This window comes from Elephas maximus, chromosome 9, assembly GCF_024166365.1.
Source record: "Elephas maximus indicus isolate mEleMax1 chromosome 9, mEleMax1 primary haplotype, whole genome shotgun sequence".
NCBI lineage: Eukaryota > Metazoa > Chordata > Mammalia > Proboscidea > Elephantidae > Elephas > Elephas maximus.
Window position 1 is genome coordinate 50,356,392 of NC_064827.1, and position 18,647 is coordinate 50,375,038.

General features: G+C 38.9%; 1 protein-coding gene across 1 annotated transcript in view; it reads left to right on the top strand.

Annotated features, from left to right (window-relative positions):
• Positions 1–18,647, top strand: part of TMEFF1 (transmembrane protein with EGF like and two follistatin like domains 1) — a 108,878-nt gene that overhangs the window by 58,765 nt on the left and 31,466 nt on the right. The window contains exon 5 of the mRNA XM_049896053.1: positions 2,203–2,299. Within this exon, the coding sequence (XP_049752010.1) occupies positions 2,203–2,299 (97 nt within the window). The remainder of the gene's footprint in view (positions 1–2,202; positions 2,300–18,647) is intronic.

Genomic DNA, 18,647 nt, shown 5'->3' on the forward strand with positions numbered 1-18,647 from the left:
ACAGGGTTAGCAAAGCCCTAGAGTGAGTTGTACGTAGAAAAAAGAAGACATGCAGAACAACTCCAGATTTTAATTTAAACCCTTAAGTTTTTCTGTTTGTTTTCATTTTACAAATAAATGAATTAAATATTTTTGATGTTAAAAAAAAACTATTTGGTAATAGCATATAATAGAGTTTATGCTAAATTTTTTTATCAGAATCGAGAATGATCAATCTATTCCATAGTCTATTGAGACTGTAATTCTTAATGAATATTCATTGTATGCAAAAATAATGTTTAGATACTATGGGAATACACTAAAAGAAGACTTAACTACAGTAAAATTCACACTTATACAAATGACAACTACAGTTATTATCCTTTCAACACTATCTGTAACCTTACTTCAGATTTCATAGAATCCTAAAGTTTCAGAGTTGGGAAGGATGTTAAAGGTCACCTAGAGAACAGGAGTCCTGGTGGCACAAATGGCTAAGCACTCAGCTTTTAACTGAACAGTTGGCAGTTTGAATCCCCTCAGAGGTGCCTGAGGAGAAAGGCCTGACCGCCTACTTTCGAAAGATTGCAGCCATTGAAAACCCTGTGGAGCACAGTTCTACTCTGAAACACATGGGGTCGCTGTGAGTTGGAATTGACTCGACTGCAGCTTGTTTGGTTTTGCTTTTAGAACTTTAATGAGGAAGAAGTCTGAAGATGACAGTTTCAACTAAAAAAAAAAAAGCTGTTCTACAATGGAGTTTAATTTAAACCTATCATGTTCAAGCAGAACTTTCATGATCACATGTGAAGGATCAAATCATAAATTCTAGACCTTAGAGCTGGAAAGAAATTTCGGAGATCTTGTCATCTAGCCCCTGTGGTATGATATTCAGTTAGGAAACTGTCACTATTCGTATTTTAAAGAAGTGAAAATTGATCTCAGGATTTGATATATAGTACAATACTGGATATCTTGCCCTGAGGGTGTAGGTAGACCACACCACTTATTTAGGGAGTATGTGTTAGCAAGGCGAAGTGGTGTGATTAGAATACAAACTAGTGAGCTCATGATGACTTGGGTACTCCTGGATCATATGATGTTTCTGAGGCCTCCAAAATACCTGGGATTATGACCTGTGGAATCCACTTGGGAGTATTCATGAGCACTTAGGCATGATTTCTGCTTAACGTGCAGGCAGATTACAAAAATTGGAAGTATGCTAGTATTACCAAGCAGGTACGTTAGGTCTGTGTCCTTTATTTTTAACACCTTCTTTACTGATTGAGAGCCCCTGCATAGCCAAATTGGGAAATCCCTTGAGTAAACAGAAATTCCTAAATTGGCCTCAGAACTGACCTCTCTGCCTAGTTTGAGGTTCTGTGGATAAGAACCACTCTGGTCGAGACCCACAAATGTAGGGCCCCCTTAGTTGTGGGATGTGAACTGAGTTGGGGGCTCATGGTACTCACTGTGTTTCATGTTGAATCATAGGAGACCCATACATTTCTGCATCAGGTATTTTTGGCTGTGGTGAGTGGCACAGTAGAAAAAGGAACAGATGCTTTATAGAGAGACCTCTTTTAATTTTTGAAGATAAATATTTCTTTTGACTCTGCCATTAATTCTTACGTAGTTAAAAGGCAGGTGTGAAACTGATGTGAGGAAACGGTGATGGCTATACTCTACTGTGTTCAAGCATTATCTGCTAACCAGCATTCCACAGACCTTTATCAATAGGGTGCTCACTGGACTAAATTTATTGCTCATTCTTTTCTCTCTTATTTAATGTTATATGGTAATTCTTTTAAGAGCAATTAGTTATCAAAGCGTACTAAATTGTTCCTGTGTACACAGTTTAAGAGATTATTTTTCTAGCACCAGTACTTGTTTTTCCTCAGAGAATATGCTGTGCTCTATATTAGCAATACTGTATTTTTGGGCTAAAGCAGTGATAGATTTTGGAAGTGAGTATTTTCAAGAGCTTACATACTGTTTTGCTGAGAAGTAAGATAATAGCTCCTGAAAACATCTGGAAAAGATCCTAACTTTTGGTTGAAAATCTAGTTTTTCCTTTCTTAGTAGAAGGAACTTCATTGGTTTAGCATTTGCTTATATTGATTTGCTTATATTTCAGAAACAAGGTGACTTGTAGTATATGTCTTTGTGTTGTATAATTTTCTAGCAATGAAAGATCAAAGTCTAATTTTTTTTTTTAAACAGAAGAGGAGGGGTCTGGGACAGAAGTTCACAGGAAACACTCCAAGTGTGGACCTTGCAAATACAAAGCTGAGTGTGATGAAGATGCAGAGAATGTTGGGTGAGTTGATTGAGGGAAAAGGATAAACTTATTTGGAGGTTAATCATCAGTATTATGATATTGAAGGAAGTTATCATTTAACATGGTTGTATGTATTTTGTGTGTTTAGTGCTAGTCTGTTGACTTGTCTCTTAATTTTATGTAATACTATGACTTTAAATCATTTTAAATGCTGCATTTTAGAATGAGAATTTATTTATAGGGTTTGTGGCTTTATGTATGCGTTTTTCATTAATTTATAGTTTATACCAACTGCTGATTTTTTAAATCAGAAATGCAATTTTTCTGAGTTACCCTACTCTTATATTTTCAATTGATTTTATCTATAATAAACAGCTTCTCTTTTTCTCAACTTGCGTTTTTACGCAGAAACTTTTCATGTTTTTTGTTGTATTGAGAACAGAATCCAAAATTGTTTCAGCTTTTTAGGTGTAGCACTTACATAATAAGTAAAAATTATTCTTAGAAACCCTAAGTTGCATGACTGACATATTAGTCTGTCCTCACTCATGTTCAGACTTAGTTAAGGTGGAGTTTGTACCTGGATAGCGTTGTCTGCCCAGTTCCCCATTCACTGTCTGTAAGAAATGATGTTTTTTTGGTGGAAAAGTAACAACACTGACATTTATCAACACAGTCGTGTTTGATTCCTCCTTTTATCACTGGGGTTTTTTTTTTTTTTTTTTTTTATCAGTATACACTTTATTCTCAACCTTACCCTTCTTTCATTTTCCTGTGGTGCTTGCTTTTTGCATGTTTGATTCTAAAATCTTTATTGCTGACTTCAGGACCTTTTAGCACAAATGGGTCTTCACCTCATTTCCCCTTAAAACCACCCCAGTGCCGTCGAGTCGCATTTCCCCTTAGTGCGTATTTTAAAACACTTATTTTATAGAGATTTGTACTTTCCTCTTTACTGGTACATTTTTTTGGTGTGCATTTTCCAGTTCCCTGTTTTATTCAGCTATTAAATGCATATTCAAAAACCAAACCAGTTGCCGTCGATTCGATTCTGGCAAATAATGACCCTATAGGACAGAGTAGAACTGCCCCATACGGTTTCCAAGGAATGGCCAGTGGGTTCGAACTGCCCACCTTTTGGTTAGCAGCCCAAGCCCTTAACCACTGTGCCACTAGGTCTCCAAACACATATATTGGAGCCTTTCAATAAATAGTAGTGATATAGTTTAAGCAATATTTATGCCCCATTTTTGGTATTATGGTATAAAATCAGCTATCTGGATGTTATTTGGTAAAATTAAATATCTGATAATTTACTTGGCATGTATTTCAAAGTAGGTGAGTATTGGCAAAAGACAGGTATGTTCAGTAAAAAGTGAAGTCAGCAAAACCTGAAGTGCCAAACCCAGTTTCTGTACTTTGATCGCTTGGATTGACACCTGTATATTTCAGTCAGAGTGGTTTGATTTGGGAGGACATCTTTTCTAAAGCAGATATTGATCTGTGGAGAATAAGAGCAATGGTGAACAGTATGGACTTGTAGAGAGAACAGATAATAGGTATTATGCTGACTCTCTCACTTTGGACTAATTACGTGGTAGGATTAAACACCATAATGTGTGTGTATGTGTATTTTAGTGGAGATTTAGTTCTTTTCAGTGTGTTTTCTCAGGGCTATTCTATAATAGTGCCCAGGGTCAAAATAGCCTTCAGTGATTGATTGGCTTAGTCTGTCAGTCTGTTTTTACTCCTTTGACAGGACCTCCATTCAGTCCTATTTGATTATGTTTCTCTCTGCTATCATTGTCATGCCTGAATTTAACCAAGATAGAAATCTTTGTTAGAAGGGGAACAGACTCCATCCAGTCTCAGAGGTGGCCCCAAATATGACATCTGTATTGTACAGTACACACCTTTACATGAACAGCTCCTCATAATGTAATTTGTCACCTCTTCTCAACCAGAACAACTTTGTGCTATGGGATAAATTAATTTTGTATGTATCTATTTGATTGAGAGCTTGAGACCCCTATTATTGCAGATACAGGTTCTAAGCATAAGGAAATGGGCACGGACCAAGGAAAGGCTTACCAACAGTAAGGAGAAAGCTGGCTCTCAGCAGCAGGCTAAGGTACGCATAGACTGGGACAAGCAGCCAAGTCCAGGCAAGGAAATTGATGTAATCATAAAAGTAATTGGTGGTTTTAGGTAGAAAATAAGTGCTTAGGATAGAATGATTGATGCTACTATGGAAAAAGACAAAAGGAAATTTTAGGAATATCTAATCTTTTAATCTATAAAACACATTACTGATTGCAGTTGAGTTTAACAGCTTCAATGTATGTCATTGGACATTGTGGATGTTTTTTGTTTTGCTTTTAAATGGCTCATGGTATCAAGAAAGCTATGTGGAAGTCATATAACTCCCTCAAGACACTTTTCATGTTTGCCACCAGGTGAAGAGTAACAAGTTTGTCTAAATGTAATTTTGATTTAGTCAGCTAGACATTTTAGGTATGGAAAACTAAGAAATGCAGAAAAATGACAAGTCAATAAGCTTTGATTTTTCTATAAAAATGTTTATTAAGATGTTATTTAATTATCTTATTAAAAGATAAAATTTTAATTATTGAAAACAAAAGCTCTTAATTACATACCAAGTACTCATTTCCTGACTTACGATGGACTCGAGAGAATGTTAAGATTGGATAGGGTCTTAACATTTATCATCTAGCCTAATCCCCTCACTTTACAGATGAGAAAACTGAGGGTCGAAGGACAAGGTTTTGATAGGGGTGGCATCTCCTAAGTTCTAATACAGTGCTTTTCTTAACCCCTGCCTTTCTGTATTTGCCTTTTTTTATTCCTAGAAGGAATGCTGTTATCATTTGTCGCCTTTGAGGATTGATGTCCTATGACTTATAGAAAAAAACTTGTCTCAGTTGTAATTTCTTTGCTTCCTTATTATCTCTTGGTCACTCTGAGTACTAGCTACTTTTGAATTCTTTCTTTGTAGTTTTAGCCCCATCTAGAATGCTGAATGCCTGTTTATTGGTTTTCTTACCAGTGACTTTCAAGCTTTTTAGACCACAACCCCACGTAAGGAAAGTATTTATATTGTGATCTAGTACTCCTGTACATATGCACAAGGTACTAACACATAAACCAAGTGAAACAAAATTCCAACAAAACAGTGCTTACCTTTATTAAATGTAATGCACTACAATATTTTCTATCCCATTTTCTTAAAAAAATGCTGGTAGTGACCCACTGTATAGATATCATAGTCTACTAATGATTATGATGTACAGTTTGAAAAATACTACCCTATATTCTAACTCTGCAGTAGATCCTTTATTTCATGTTGTATTTTTAGATATGGATATTCACTTAAAAATATTTTATCTTTTCTCATTTTGAAATGTCTTTCGTGTCAGAAGAAAATGCTCTATAACCCTTCTGGTTTCCAAAGGGCAGTTGAAATTGTTCTCTTACCTTAAAGCTCTTTCTCTTTATCTTGCTAATAGTTGAATTAAAAAAAAAAAAGATGAGGCAGATTTGGGGAGGAGATAAATGTTACCATGTAAGTTAATTTTCTGTATTAAGAGAAGTGTTAATTTTTTATTTAGCCATTTAAATGGAAATTGATTCAAGTATATTACACACCTCCTGCTTTCTTAGAGTATAGAGAACATAATTTAACATGTTTTTGGTGTTAGCTAGTATTGTATAGTGTGTTACAGTTTTCAGAGCATTTTTGCATAAATTATTTTATTGGGTCTTCATGGCAGCTTTGTCTTGTAGGTAGGGCAAGGAAGTATTCTTCTGATTTTACAGTTGAAGACGTGGCTCAGGAGAGGGTGACTGGCTGTCTGTTAAGCAGCAGAAGTAGAACACAGGTCTACGACAAGGGTTTTGTCTATTGTATTGTGCACACACACACGTGATACTGTGACATTCTCAGAGACCACTGACTGGGTAGTTGTTTCACCCCTATGCCTAAGTCTCCACTTTGCTTTGTCTTTTGGGTTCTTATATCTGTTTTTAAAAGTAATTTTCTTCTCTCTTGTCGTGTTCTTAGCTGCTGCTCTGGGTGCTTTCAGCCTGCCTTGTCAATGAGCCTGAGTTCAGGTGCCCCAACTTTTAAATTCCTTCTTCGCTTCCTTGGAATAGGAAACATTATGCTTGAAGGAACTGTATCTAATGTAGGAGTAGGTTATAAGTGTAAAAGAAGAGTAAATGGGTTCTTCTGAGTGAAGTGCATGAACTTTATTGCATGTAGTTTCTCTCATCTGCTCAGTGGCTATTTTAATTTACTTACAATTTAAATTATTTTGCTTCTAAGAGGCTTTTTTTCCCCTTCCTTCCTGAAGCACTCTGTGTTTCTCCAGTGACATTGTGGACTTTGCATGGGTTTGTGATGGCTGTTTTCATTAATGCTTACCATTCAAATTTATACCTGTAGCTGAGTCGTTGAAAAACCAAAGAAAACAAACCCATTGCTGTTGAGCAGAATCCAACGCATAGCGACCCTGTAGGACAGAGTGGAACTGCTCCATAGGGTTTCCAAGGAGTGGCTCGTGGATTCAAACTGCTGATCTTTTGGTTAGCAGCTGAACCCTTTACCACTACACCACCAGGGCTCAAGTAGGTGAGGTTCCTAGAAGTTTGACTCCCACCTAAGTATGTTTCAGTATTTTACTGTGACCATTGTAAAGTACAGGGAATAGATTTTTGACCGAGTCTTAAACTTGAAAACACCACCTTCTTTATAATAAAAAAAAATACCTTCTTTATAGCAAATTATATTTCTTAAATCCTATGTTCTTAGTACCATGCTCCTTCTTTTTCTAAACAGTATTTCTAATCTGTCCAAGGCTGAAGTTATTGCTGCAAGATAGCCATGAGCTGTTTATCTGGACAGTGAGGCCAAGTAATCATAGAGCTCCTTCACTTCAGTACCTTTTATATGCCTGGCCTAAATTCCTGCCCAGGAATGGTTTCAGGAGTCTCTAGAATCATCAGGCATAATGCCAATACAGGTGAGTTATAAAAATCCTCAATTCTTTTTGAACTTGGCCTGCGATGCACTTTATGGACATAGTCCATGATCTTCTGCCTCCTGAATGTTTGGAGATGCCGCTTCTATTTTTTTTCCCTGAGTCATATAAATATCTTAGAGTTTCTCAGAGAATCATAAAGGTGTGGAAGTATGACAGATAAGCACTTTAGCCCACCTCCTGGACATCTTTTGTCGTCTGTGGTGCTTTTTATGTTTCGACAGATTGGTGGTGAGGATCATGATGTGATGATTCTCTCTCTCAAAAAGTGCAATGAAGTCTTTTCTCTTGTTGAACAGAGTAATGTTGTACATTTGTATCCTCCTTTCTGAAAGCTGCATATATTTTTTAAAAAAGAACCAAGAAGTAACTTTTCTCCCAATATCTATTCGTCTACTCTCTTATTTCCTTATAGTTAGAGTCAACAATAATTTTTGTCATTTAACATTGCCTTACTCTGGATATTTGGAATACTAGACTTATTTTTTTTCTTCATTGTGCTTTAAGTGAAAGTTTACAAATCAAGTCAGTATCTCATACAAAAATTTATAGACATCTTGCTATATAATCCTAATTGATCTCTCCCTAAAGAGACAGCACACTGCATCCCTCCACTCTCTGTTTTAGTGTCCATTTGACCAGCTTCTGACCCCCTCTGCTCTCTCATCTCCCCTCCAGACAGGAGATGCCAACATGTGTCTACTTGATCCAAGAAGCTCATTCTTCACCAGTATCATTTTCTATCCCATAGTCCAGTCCAATCCCTGTCTGAAGAGTTGGCTTTGGGAATGGTTCCTTTCTTGGGCTAACAGAAGGCCTGGGGGCCATGACCTCTGGGGTCCTTCTAGTCTTAGTCAGACCATTAAGTCTGGTCTTTTTATGAGAATTTGGGGTGTGCATCCCATTACTCTCCTGCTCTCTCAGGGGTTCTGTGTTGTGTTCCCTGTCAGGGCAGTCGTTGGTTGTAGCTGTCTAGTTCTTCTGGGCTCAGGATGATGCAGTCTCTGGTTTATGAGGTCCTTTCTGTCTCTTGGGCTTATAATTACCTTGTATCTGTGGTGGTCTTCATTCTCCTTTGCTCCAGGTGGGTTGAGACCCATTGATGCATCTAAGATGGCCGCTTGCTAGTGGTTAAGACCCCACTCTCCAAAGTGGGATGCAGAATGTTTTCTTAATAGATTTAATTATGCCAGTTATCTTAGTTGTCCCCTGAAACCATGGTCCCCAAACCCCCACCCCTGCTACACTGGCCTTTGAAGTGTTCAGTTTATTCAGGAAACTTCTTTGCTTTTAGTTTAGTCCAGTTGTGCTGACCTCTCCTGTATTGTATGTTGTTTTCTTGTTCATCTAAAATAATTCTTACCTACTATCTAATTGGTGAAAACCTTTCTCCTTCCTTCCCTCCCTCCTTCCCTCCCTCTCTCCCTCCCTCCCCCCTCCCTCCCTCCCTCCCGCCTCTCGTAACCATCAAATGATATTTTTTCTCTGTTTAAACTATTTCTCCAGTTCTTATAATAGTAGTCTTATGCAATATTTGTCCTTTTGTAACTGAGTAATTTCATTCAGCATAAGGCCTTCCAGATTCCTCCATGTTACGAAACGTTTCACGGATTCATCATTGTTCTTTATCGGTATGTAGTATTCCATTGCGTCAGTATACCATAATTTATTTATCCATCTGTTGTTGATGGGCACCTTGGTTGCTTCCATCTTTTTGCTATTGTAAACAGTGCTACAGTGAACATGGGTGTGCATATTTCTGTTTGTGTAAAGGCTCTTAATTCTCTACGATATTTTCCAAGGAGTGGGGTTGCTGGATTGTATGGTAATTCTATTTCTATTTCTTTAAGGAAGCACTGAATTGGTTTTCAAAGTGGTTGTACCATTTTACATTCCCACCAGCAGTGTATAAGTGTTCCAGTCTCTCCACAACCTCTTCAACGTTTATTATTTTGTGTTTTTTGGATTAATGCCAGCCTTGTTGGAGCGGGAAAACCTTGGTGGTGTAGCGGTTAAGTGCTACGGCTGCTAACCCAGGGGTTAGCAGTTCGAATCTGCCAGGCGCTGCTTGGAAACTCTATGACGCAGTTCTACTCTGTCCTGTAGGGTTGCTATGAGTCAGAATCGACTCGATGGCACTGGATTTGGTTTGATTTTGTTGGAGTGAGACAGAATCTCATTGTTGTTTTGATTTGCATTTCTCTAATGGCTAATGATCATGAGCAACAGAATACTAGACTTTTAGAAACTATTTGGGTTAGATAAATTCCAACCTTTGGCTTCTTTTTTTTTTTTTTAATTGTGCTTTAAGTCATAGTTTACAAATCAAGTTAGTCTCTCACACAAAAACTTACATACACCTTGCTTCATACTCCAAATTGCTTTCCCTCTAATGAGACAGCCTGCTCCCTCCCTCTACTCTCTCCTTTTGTGTCCATTACTCCAGCTTCTAACCCCCTCTACCCTTCTCATCTCCCCTACAGGAGGAGATGCCAACATAGTCTCAAGTGTCCACCTGATCCAAGAAGTTCATTCCTCACCAATATCCCTCTCCAACCCATTGTCCAGTCCAAGCCCTGTCTGAAGAGTTGGCCTTGGGAATAACAGAAGGGTCCCTCTAGTCTCAGTCAAACCATTAAATCTGGTCTTTTTATGAGGATTTGGGGTCTGCATCTCACTGCTCTCCTGCTCCCTCAGGGGTTCTCTGTTGTGTTTCCTGTTGGGGCAGTCATCGGCTGTAGCTGGGCACCATATAGCTCTTCTGGTCTCAGGCCGATGTAGTCTGTGGTTTATGTGGCCCTTTCTGTCTCTTGGGCTTGTAATTACCTTGTGTCTTTGGTGTTCTTCATTTTCCTTTGATCCAGGTGGGTTGAGACCAATTTATGCATCTTAGATGGCCACTTGCTAGCGTTTAAGACCACAGACGAACTTTTGGCTTCTTAGATTTTATTAATGGAAAAAAAATTTGTGATGTTCTTTTTCTTCTGATAACAAACAGGAAACAAGCACTATTAAGCATTATTTTATACACATATAATCTGGGTGTTAGCAATGATAGGCTCCTTTGTTCAGAACTGTCTTCCTACATTTCTATAGCAGCTGCCAGTAAAAGTTTCCTTGGAGAGGTTTCGTTTCTAAAATGCAAAACTCCATATCCTCACGACCTCTTGCAGTTTTTTGAATATGCTATTACCCTCTCATACTTTCTCACCCACTCTGGCCGTGTTAATTCTTTAGCCTTGAATCCCTCACCTGTGTACCTGCCTGTTTAACTCCTACTCCTCCTTTTAGATTTAGATGAAGCATGATTTAGATCAAGTGTCACCACCTCTTCTTGGAAGCCTATATTGCTGTCCACCCACAGTTCTATGAGTAGGTGCCCTTTGTGTTTTTTCTTCATCTTGGGGAACAACCTCTGCATATAGCAAGCACTTAGCATCCTGTTAAGATCACCAGCAGCTTTTAGGCTTCTTGAGGTTGGGCAAGAGACTCTGTCTTGCCGATTTCTGTATTGGGTGAACTTGCCATAGGTTAGATCTTAGGGTACTTCTATAGCTGTTGATTTTATTGCAGTTAACACCAGGGCTTTGTTATTCACTTAGAGATGCTTATAGGTTGTTGTGAGGATTTCATATGTGTGAAAAGACAGCATTGTTCTAAACTTGTTGCAGGCTTAATTAGGTGTTTGTTAAATTTAAATTAATAACTTCACATGAATTAGTTTAAGCCAGTGTTTTCCTAAATGCTAAGTAAAATTACTATATTGAGAAGGAAAGGCTATTTCTATGTAGAGTAAGAAGAAAGGGAAGGAGAGGAAGGTTATTTTTAGGACACTACCCTAGTGGCACAAACAGTTAAGTGCTCAACTGCTACCTGAAAGATTGGCAGTTCGAACTCAGCAGGAGGAAGACCTGGTGACCCGCTTCTGTAAAGATTACAGCCAAGAAAACCCTGTAGGGCAGTTCTGCTCTGTCACATAGAGTCACTGTAAGTCAGAATCAACTTGATGGCACCAAACAACAACGCTACTACTACTGTTACTTCTAATACCTTTTAGATATACACAGTGTTTCATAGATTTCAAAGGGCTTGTTACAAAATCTTGTTTAATTCTTTCAGTAATGTTAGGAAGTATTATCCCTATTTTTAAGAGTCAGACTCTTGTGACTGGCAAAAATCGTACATCTAAATCACAGAAGTCATTGAAATTATTGCTTATCCCTGCAAATATATGTATATTCTTTAAAACATTTACACAATTGGATTCTATTATACAGGTTGTTTTGCATTTTGCTTTTCTTATATAGTAATGCCAGCATATATAGATCTGCCTCATTCTTTTTTTTTTTTAATAATTTTTTTGTGCTTTAAGTGAAAGTTTACAAATCAAGTCAGTCTGTCACATATAAGCTTTTATACACCTTACTACATACTCCCATTTACTCTCCCCGTAATGAGTCAGCCCGCTCCCTCCTTCCAGTCTCTCCTTTGGTGACCGTTTTGCCAGTTTCTAACCCTTTCTACCCTCCCATCTCCCGTCCAGACTGGAGATGCCAACACAGTCTCAAGTGTCCACCTGATACAAGTAGCTCACTCTTCATCAGTATCTCTCTCCAACCCATTGTCCAGTCCCTTCCATGTCTGATGAGTAGTCTCTGGGAATGGTTCCTATCCTGGGCCAACAGAAGGTTTGGGGACCATGACTGCCGGGATTCTTCTAGTCTCAATCAGACCATTTAGTCTGGTCTTTTTATGAGAATTTGGGGTTTGCATCCCAGTGTTCTTCTGCTCCCTCAGGGGTTCTCTGTTGTGCTCCCTGTCAGGGCAGTCATCGGTTGTGGCCGGGCACCATCTAGTTCTTCTGGTCTCAGGATAATGTAAGTCTCTAGTTCATGTGGCCCTTTCTGTCTCGGGCTCATAGTTATCGTATGACCTTGGTGTTCTTCATTCTCCTTTGATCCAGGTGGGTTGAGACCAATTGATGCATCTTAGATGGCCACTTGTTAGCACTTAAGACCCCAGACGCCACAGTTCAAAGTGGGATGCAGAATGTTTTCATAATAGAATTTATTATGCCAATTGGCTTAGAAGTCCGCTTAAGCCATAGTCCCCAAACCCCTGCCCTTGCTCCGCTGACCTTCGAAGCATTCAGCTTATCCCGGAAACTTCTCTGCTTTTGGTCCAGTCCAGTTGAGCTGACCTTCCATGTATTGAGTATTGTCCTTCCCTTCACCTAAAGTAGTTCTTATCTACTAACTAATAAGTAAATAACCCTCTCCCACCCTCCCTCTCTCCCCCACCCTCCCTCCCTCCCCCCCTCATAACCAGAAAAGAATGTGTTCTTCTCAGTTTATACTATTTCTCAAAGCTTGTAATATTGGTCTTATACAGTATTTGTCCTTTTGCCTCTGACTAATTTCACTTAGCATAATGCCTTCCAGGTTCCTCCATGTTACGAAATGTTTCACAGATTCCTCACTGTTCTTTATTGATGCGTAGTATTCCATTGTGTGAATATACCGTAATTTATTTAACTATTCATCTGTTGATGGACACCTTGGTTGCTTCCAACTTTTTGCTATTGTGAACAGTGCTGCAGTAAACATGGGTGTGCATACATCTGTTCGTGTGAAGGCTCTTATTTCTCTAGGGTATATTCCGAGGAGTGGGATTTCTGGGTTGTATGGTAGTTCTATTTCTAACTTTTTAAGAAAACGCTAGATAGATTTCCAAAGTGGTTGTACCATTTTACATTCCCACCAGCAGTGTATAAGAGTTCCAATCTCTCTGCAGCCTCTCCAACATTTATTATTTTGTGTTTTTTGAATTAATGCCAGCCTTGTTGGAGTGAGATGGAATCTCATCATAGTTTTAATTTGCATTTCTCTAATGGCTAATGATCGAGTGCCTCATTCTTTTTAATAGTATCATAGCTCTTCACCGTATGGATAGATCGTAGTTCAATTAATAAGTTCCCTATTGTTGGAAAAGGTATTATGGCTTTGTTATTTCAGTGAGCAATAAATATCCTCTATGTAGATATTGTTAACCTTTAGATAGTATATCTGTAGGATTAATTCCTTGCAGTGCGTTTGCGGGGTGAAAGATAACCAAGAAAATAAACTGTTGCTGTTGAGTTGATTCCAATTCATAATGACCCCATAGGACAGAGTAGAACTGGCCCATAGGGCTTCCAAGGCTGTAAATTTTATAGAAGCAGACTACCACATCTTTCTCCCACAGAGCGGCTGGTGGGTTTGAACCGCTGACCTTTTGGTTAGTAGCCTAACGCTTAAACCACTGTTCCACCAGGACTTCTGGGTGAAAGATATCTATCCTTAAAAGTTTTTTTGATATTGCCATTTGTCCTCCAAATCATTGTACCTGTTACACACCTACCAGCAGTTATGAGATAGCTTGTTTATATATTATCCTCACCAACACTGGCTGTTACCAAACTTTAAATTTTTCTGGAATGTGATAGATAAAAAATAGTGTCCTGTTTTGTTTTGCGTTTCTTTAACTTGGAGTGAGTTTGACCACAGGAAGGGAATATATATGTCTTTGGTCATTTGTTGCTTTTATATATATATATATATATGATTTTTCTTTTGTTTTTTTACTTTATTAATTCAACAAATATATATGTGCCGATTTATATGCCAGTGATTGTACTAGGTGTTGTAAATAGAGCAGTGAGCAAAACAGTCAGAAATCCCTGTCCTCTTGGAACTTGTATTCTGAGTAAGGAGACATACCTTAAATATAATACATAAATTCTATAATGTATAATGATGTGATGAGAAGCGCTATGAAGAATATATTCTAGTTCTCCATTGAAATACTTATCTTTTTATCTATTTTGTTAATCTTTTATTATTTTTAAAAATATATTAATCATATTTTGAAGTGTTTGTCTGCTAACTCCTCTATCTGGTTCACCTCTGAATTTGTTTCTTTTGACTGTTTTACTTTTTCATTGTCAGTCACTTTTTTCTGTTTTGTGTGTCTAGTAATTTTTTACTGTATGCTGAATATTATGGATGATATGTTGTAGAGGCTCTGAATTATTGTATATTCCTCTGCAGTGCAGTTAATTACTTTTGTGTGTGGCCTTTCTAGCCATAGGCTTTTAACGCCCACCCAGGTGATTATGTGATAGAGTAATTGTGACCTACCAACAGGATTGGTCAATTTTGCCTTAAAAGAGAGCCAATTTCAGAGCAGGGAGGAGGAGCTCACCACTACCAAGGAAGGAGAGACCAGCAGGAGAGACCTGAAAGCAAGAAATGATGTGGTGGGCTTCCTGGCCCACGGAAAGAGAAAGCTGAGTGCCTTTGGGCAGAGACTGAGGGCCAGGGAGAGGTATGTCTGCGAGCACAGCTGGGGAGAGGTTACCCTGCTGGAAGAATTGTATCTTGAGTGTTCTTGAACCTGAATTGTAACTGTTACTTCCCTAATAAACCTCGTAATTGTGAGTATGGTCTGTGAGTTCTGTGTGGCCATTGCAGTGAATTATCGAACCTGGTAGAGAATGCTGTGGGGGGGATGGTTGGTGTCAGAATTAGTAAAGGTGGTGGAGAGATGAGGCTTGTCTGGCCTCTGCCTCATGTTAGTCAGCCTTATGCTGTTGATCTTGGCTCTTATTCCCCATTGTGGGGCTGGAGGAAGTCATACACTGCCCCCAAGCCGTTTTTAAATCCTCCAAAGCAGGTAAGTTTTGTTCTGACGATAAATTGCCAGCGGATTGCATTGATCCTGTTGAACAGGCCTCTGTTTTTTAGGTTTTATTAGGGTGGGTCTGTTTCAGTTTCGACCTTATACCAAGGGTGTAATTCTTACTTTTAGCGTTCAAATCCTGTATTTGGGACTGGCTTTTCAGAGGTTTCAACTGACTGGAGCCCCTATTCCAACATCTCCCCAGCACTTCATAACCTCTGAAATTTCTGCTTAGCTTTGACCTCCCAGCGACTCCTCTCTGCTAGATTTCCTGGCATCTTGTCTTGTGCATGTGCAGGTTTGGAGTTGGCCATGTACCCAAAGGGAATGTTTATGTATCTGCTCTCATATCTTGCTCTCAGATTGTATTTGCCTTAGCAGCCCTAGACACCAGTCTCAATCACCTGAACCCAGTGACACTTCTGCTTTCAGCCTGAGCACTAATTTTCTGCACTATGGTTTAGAAAATGCCCTCCGGGAGATAGCCGGGGTATGCGGAGCTTACTATGTGTTTCTTTTCTCTTGCTGATGATAGCCCTGTTTTGGCTGTTATCCAGTGCCTTAAAACAGTTACTGTTTTGCCTAACATTCAGTTTTTATGGTGAAAAGGTCAGTCTCGTACTACCTACTCTTTCATGTAAAACCGAAGTACAGCAGTAGAGAAAAATATAAGGTGGATGGGGTGCTAAGCAAGGGGAGGGGGATTTCCATTTTAAATAGAATAGTCAGTTTACCTGCTTGAAAAGGTAAGATTTGAGAAAACACTTGGGGAAGGTGAGGGATTGAACCACGTGAATGTCTACGGGAGGAGTGTTCCAGGAAAGTGAAAACCCTGAGGCAAGAGTGTCCCTGGTGTGTTGGAGAGAAGTATGATGTAAATATGGAAAATAGGTGTTGCCAATGGCTAAGTGTTTGACTACTAGCCGAAATGTTGGTGGTTCAGACCCACTCAGAGGCACCTTGGAAGACAGGCCTGATGATCTGCTTCCGAAAGAGCACAGGAGACCCTGTGGAGCGGTTTTACTCTGTACACATGGGGTCGCCATGAGTTGGAGTCGACTCGATGGCAACTAACAATAACAATGCTAAGATGTCTCAGCCACTCATTAGTCTTTTGACCCTGGGCTTTTTACTTAATTTCCTTCATCTTCAGTTTCCCTAGTGATAATTTGTTGTTGTCAGGATTCACTGAGACAAAAGTAATGATAACCTGCACAGTCCAAAAAAAACCAAACCAGTTGCCTTTGAGTTGATTCCGAGTCATAGTGACCCTAAAGGACAGAGTAGAACTGCCCCATAGGGTTTCCAAGGAGCGCCTGGTGGATTCAAACTGCTAGCCTTTTGGTTAGCAGCCATAGCTCTTAACCACTGTGCCATCAGGGTTTCCAACCTGCACAGTAGGTGCGGAGTAAATGGTTGTTAAATGTTTTGAATTGACATAGTCACTAAAGAGTGATTTTTTTTTTAGTGTATACGCCTGTGCTTTGGACATCTTGCCGTCTCTTGCTGTTGCCAGTTGGAGAACATCCATAGTCACTAATCAGTAGTGTCAGTGACCTCTAAACTCTGGAGTCTGATATTTCCCTCTTCTGCTCATTGTTTCGCAGAGCTGGACTTCAGACGGTAATTTCACTCTCCTCGTATGCCAATGAAAACAGTAGTTAGTGGTTCTCATAGTTCTTTGTCTTAGGTGTCTCTGTAGTAGCACTACCTCATTGAAGAGCACTGTCTTTTTCATACACTTGTTTCCTTGGTAAGCTGTAAATCCCACTGTTCAGTCACGTGTTCCTCCTTACTGGATTGGTATGGTATCCCGCCTTTTCTGCTCAACACTTTCTTATTCTTGAAACTGTGTGCTATAATGCTTCCTTCTGTTAGCCACAGTTTCTATTCTATTGCCATCTCAATTTTGTCCACTTTTATCCTTTAAACCACAGGTCAGCAAATTTTTTTCTGTAGAGAGCCAGATGGTAGGTATTTTAGGCTTTGCAGGTCACATGTGGTCTCTGTCATGTATTTTTCTATTTTTTTCTCCGCAACTCTTTAAAAATGTGTAGCCATTCTTAGCTCATGGGTGTATAAAACCAGGCCTCTGGCTGGATTGGCCCATGCCTGTAGTTTGCCAGTCCCTGCTTTAAACCATCCATCTATAATTCTTACATATATGATAAAGTAACAGCAAATAGTGTCTTTATTCTAGGGTGAACTTTACTTTTCCTCCACTTATTGTTTTCTTACTCCTTTTCTTCCTCCTTACTTCTCTGTTGTCTTCACCTTTGTGTTTTCTATCCCTGTTCTCCATTAATCACTTCTACATGAAGCCCTTGTCTTTAGTCTTTCCATTATTGACTTTAAGGAGCCCTGGCAGCACAGTGGTTAAGTGCTTGGCTGCTAAGCAAAAGATGGGCGGTTTAAACCCACCAACTGCTTTGCAGGAGAAAGATGTGCCAGTTTACTTCCGTAAAGATTTACAGCCTTGGAAACCCTATGGGGCAGTTCTACTCTGTCCTGTAGGGTCGCTATGGGAATCGACTCCACAGTAGTGGGTTTGGTGACTTTATTCATATCATTTAAAAACTTTCCCCATCCCTTGGGGGAATATAGAAAGGAAAGGAGAACTCTTTCTTGGATCATCCTTTTTATCACCTTTCCTTTTCCTTGTCTAATAGGAATTTACTAGAAAATCTGTCAACTTCACCAAATTTCTTTTTGACATTATTTTGCTTTTTCCCTTGCCTGATTAGAAGGGGTCTCCCCCTCTATTCTACTTGTCTCTTTTTCACATTACACCCATTCCTCATTTGTTGACATTGTTAGATTCCAAAGACCAGGTTGTTATGCAAAAATTGGCATTTTATGAAAATGGAAGATGACCACATCAGATCACAAAATGGAGAATGACTACATTATTACATAAGTACCAAATTACATCCAAGTTGACACATAACCTGAACCATGATAGCCAGTATTACTCTTGCCTCACATCTCGGCATTCATTACTACTAGATATACATTGTTAATGCACAAAATAGTCAGATAGTAGATTTTTTACTGTTGTCACAAATTCGAAATGTTGGATAATGATATAGTCAATAAGTGAGGAGTAGGCATGTTTCACTATAAGTGTTCAATAACCATAATCATCCTTCCCAAGTGTTGTTTTATTGTATCACTCCTTTAAACCAGGAAAACCAAACCCATTAATGTCAAGTTGATTCTGCCTCATACTGACCCCATGTGTTAGAGAGTAGAAATATTTTTTATGGAAATGAGCATGACCTCTCTAAAATACAGATCAGGCTACATTTATTTGTGCTAAAAATGTGAAGATATGAAACCAATGGTATGTGCATATCAAGACTTTATAGAGAGACACTGAAACACTGTCCCTTAATAGAAAAAGCGGGTTGAATCTTAGAAAGCTCATTTCCAAGGAGAATATCTTGGTAGTTTTTACGTAGACTTTGCATCATATTGTAAGACTTCAAAACGTTAGTTTAAAAGGAGATCATTATCGTGTGATTGTTTTTCCTTTATGTTGAGCCCTGAGAAGAAACAGGAAAAGCAGAAGAAATTGAAGAGAAATGATTCCTTTCCTTGATAAGTTG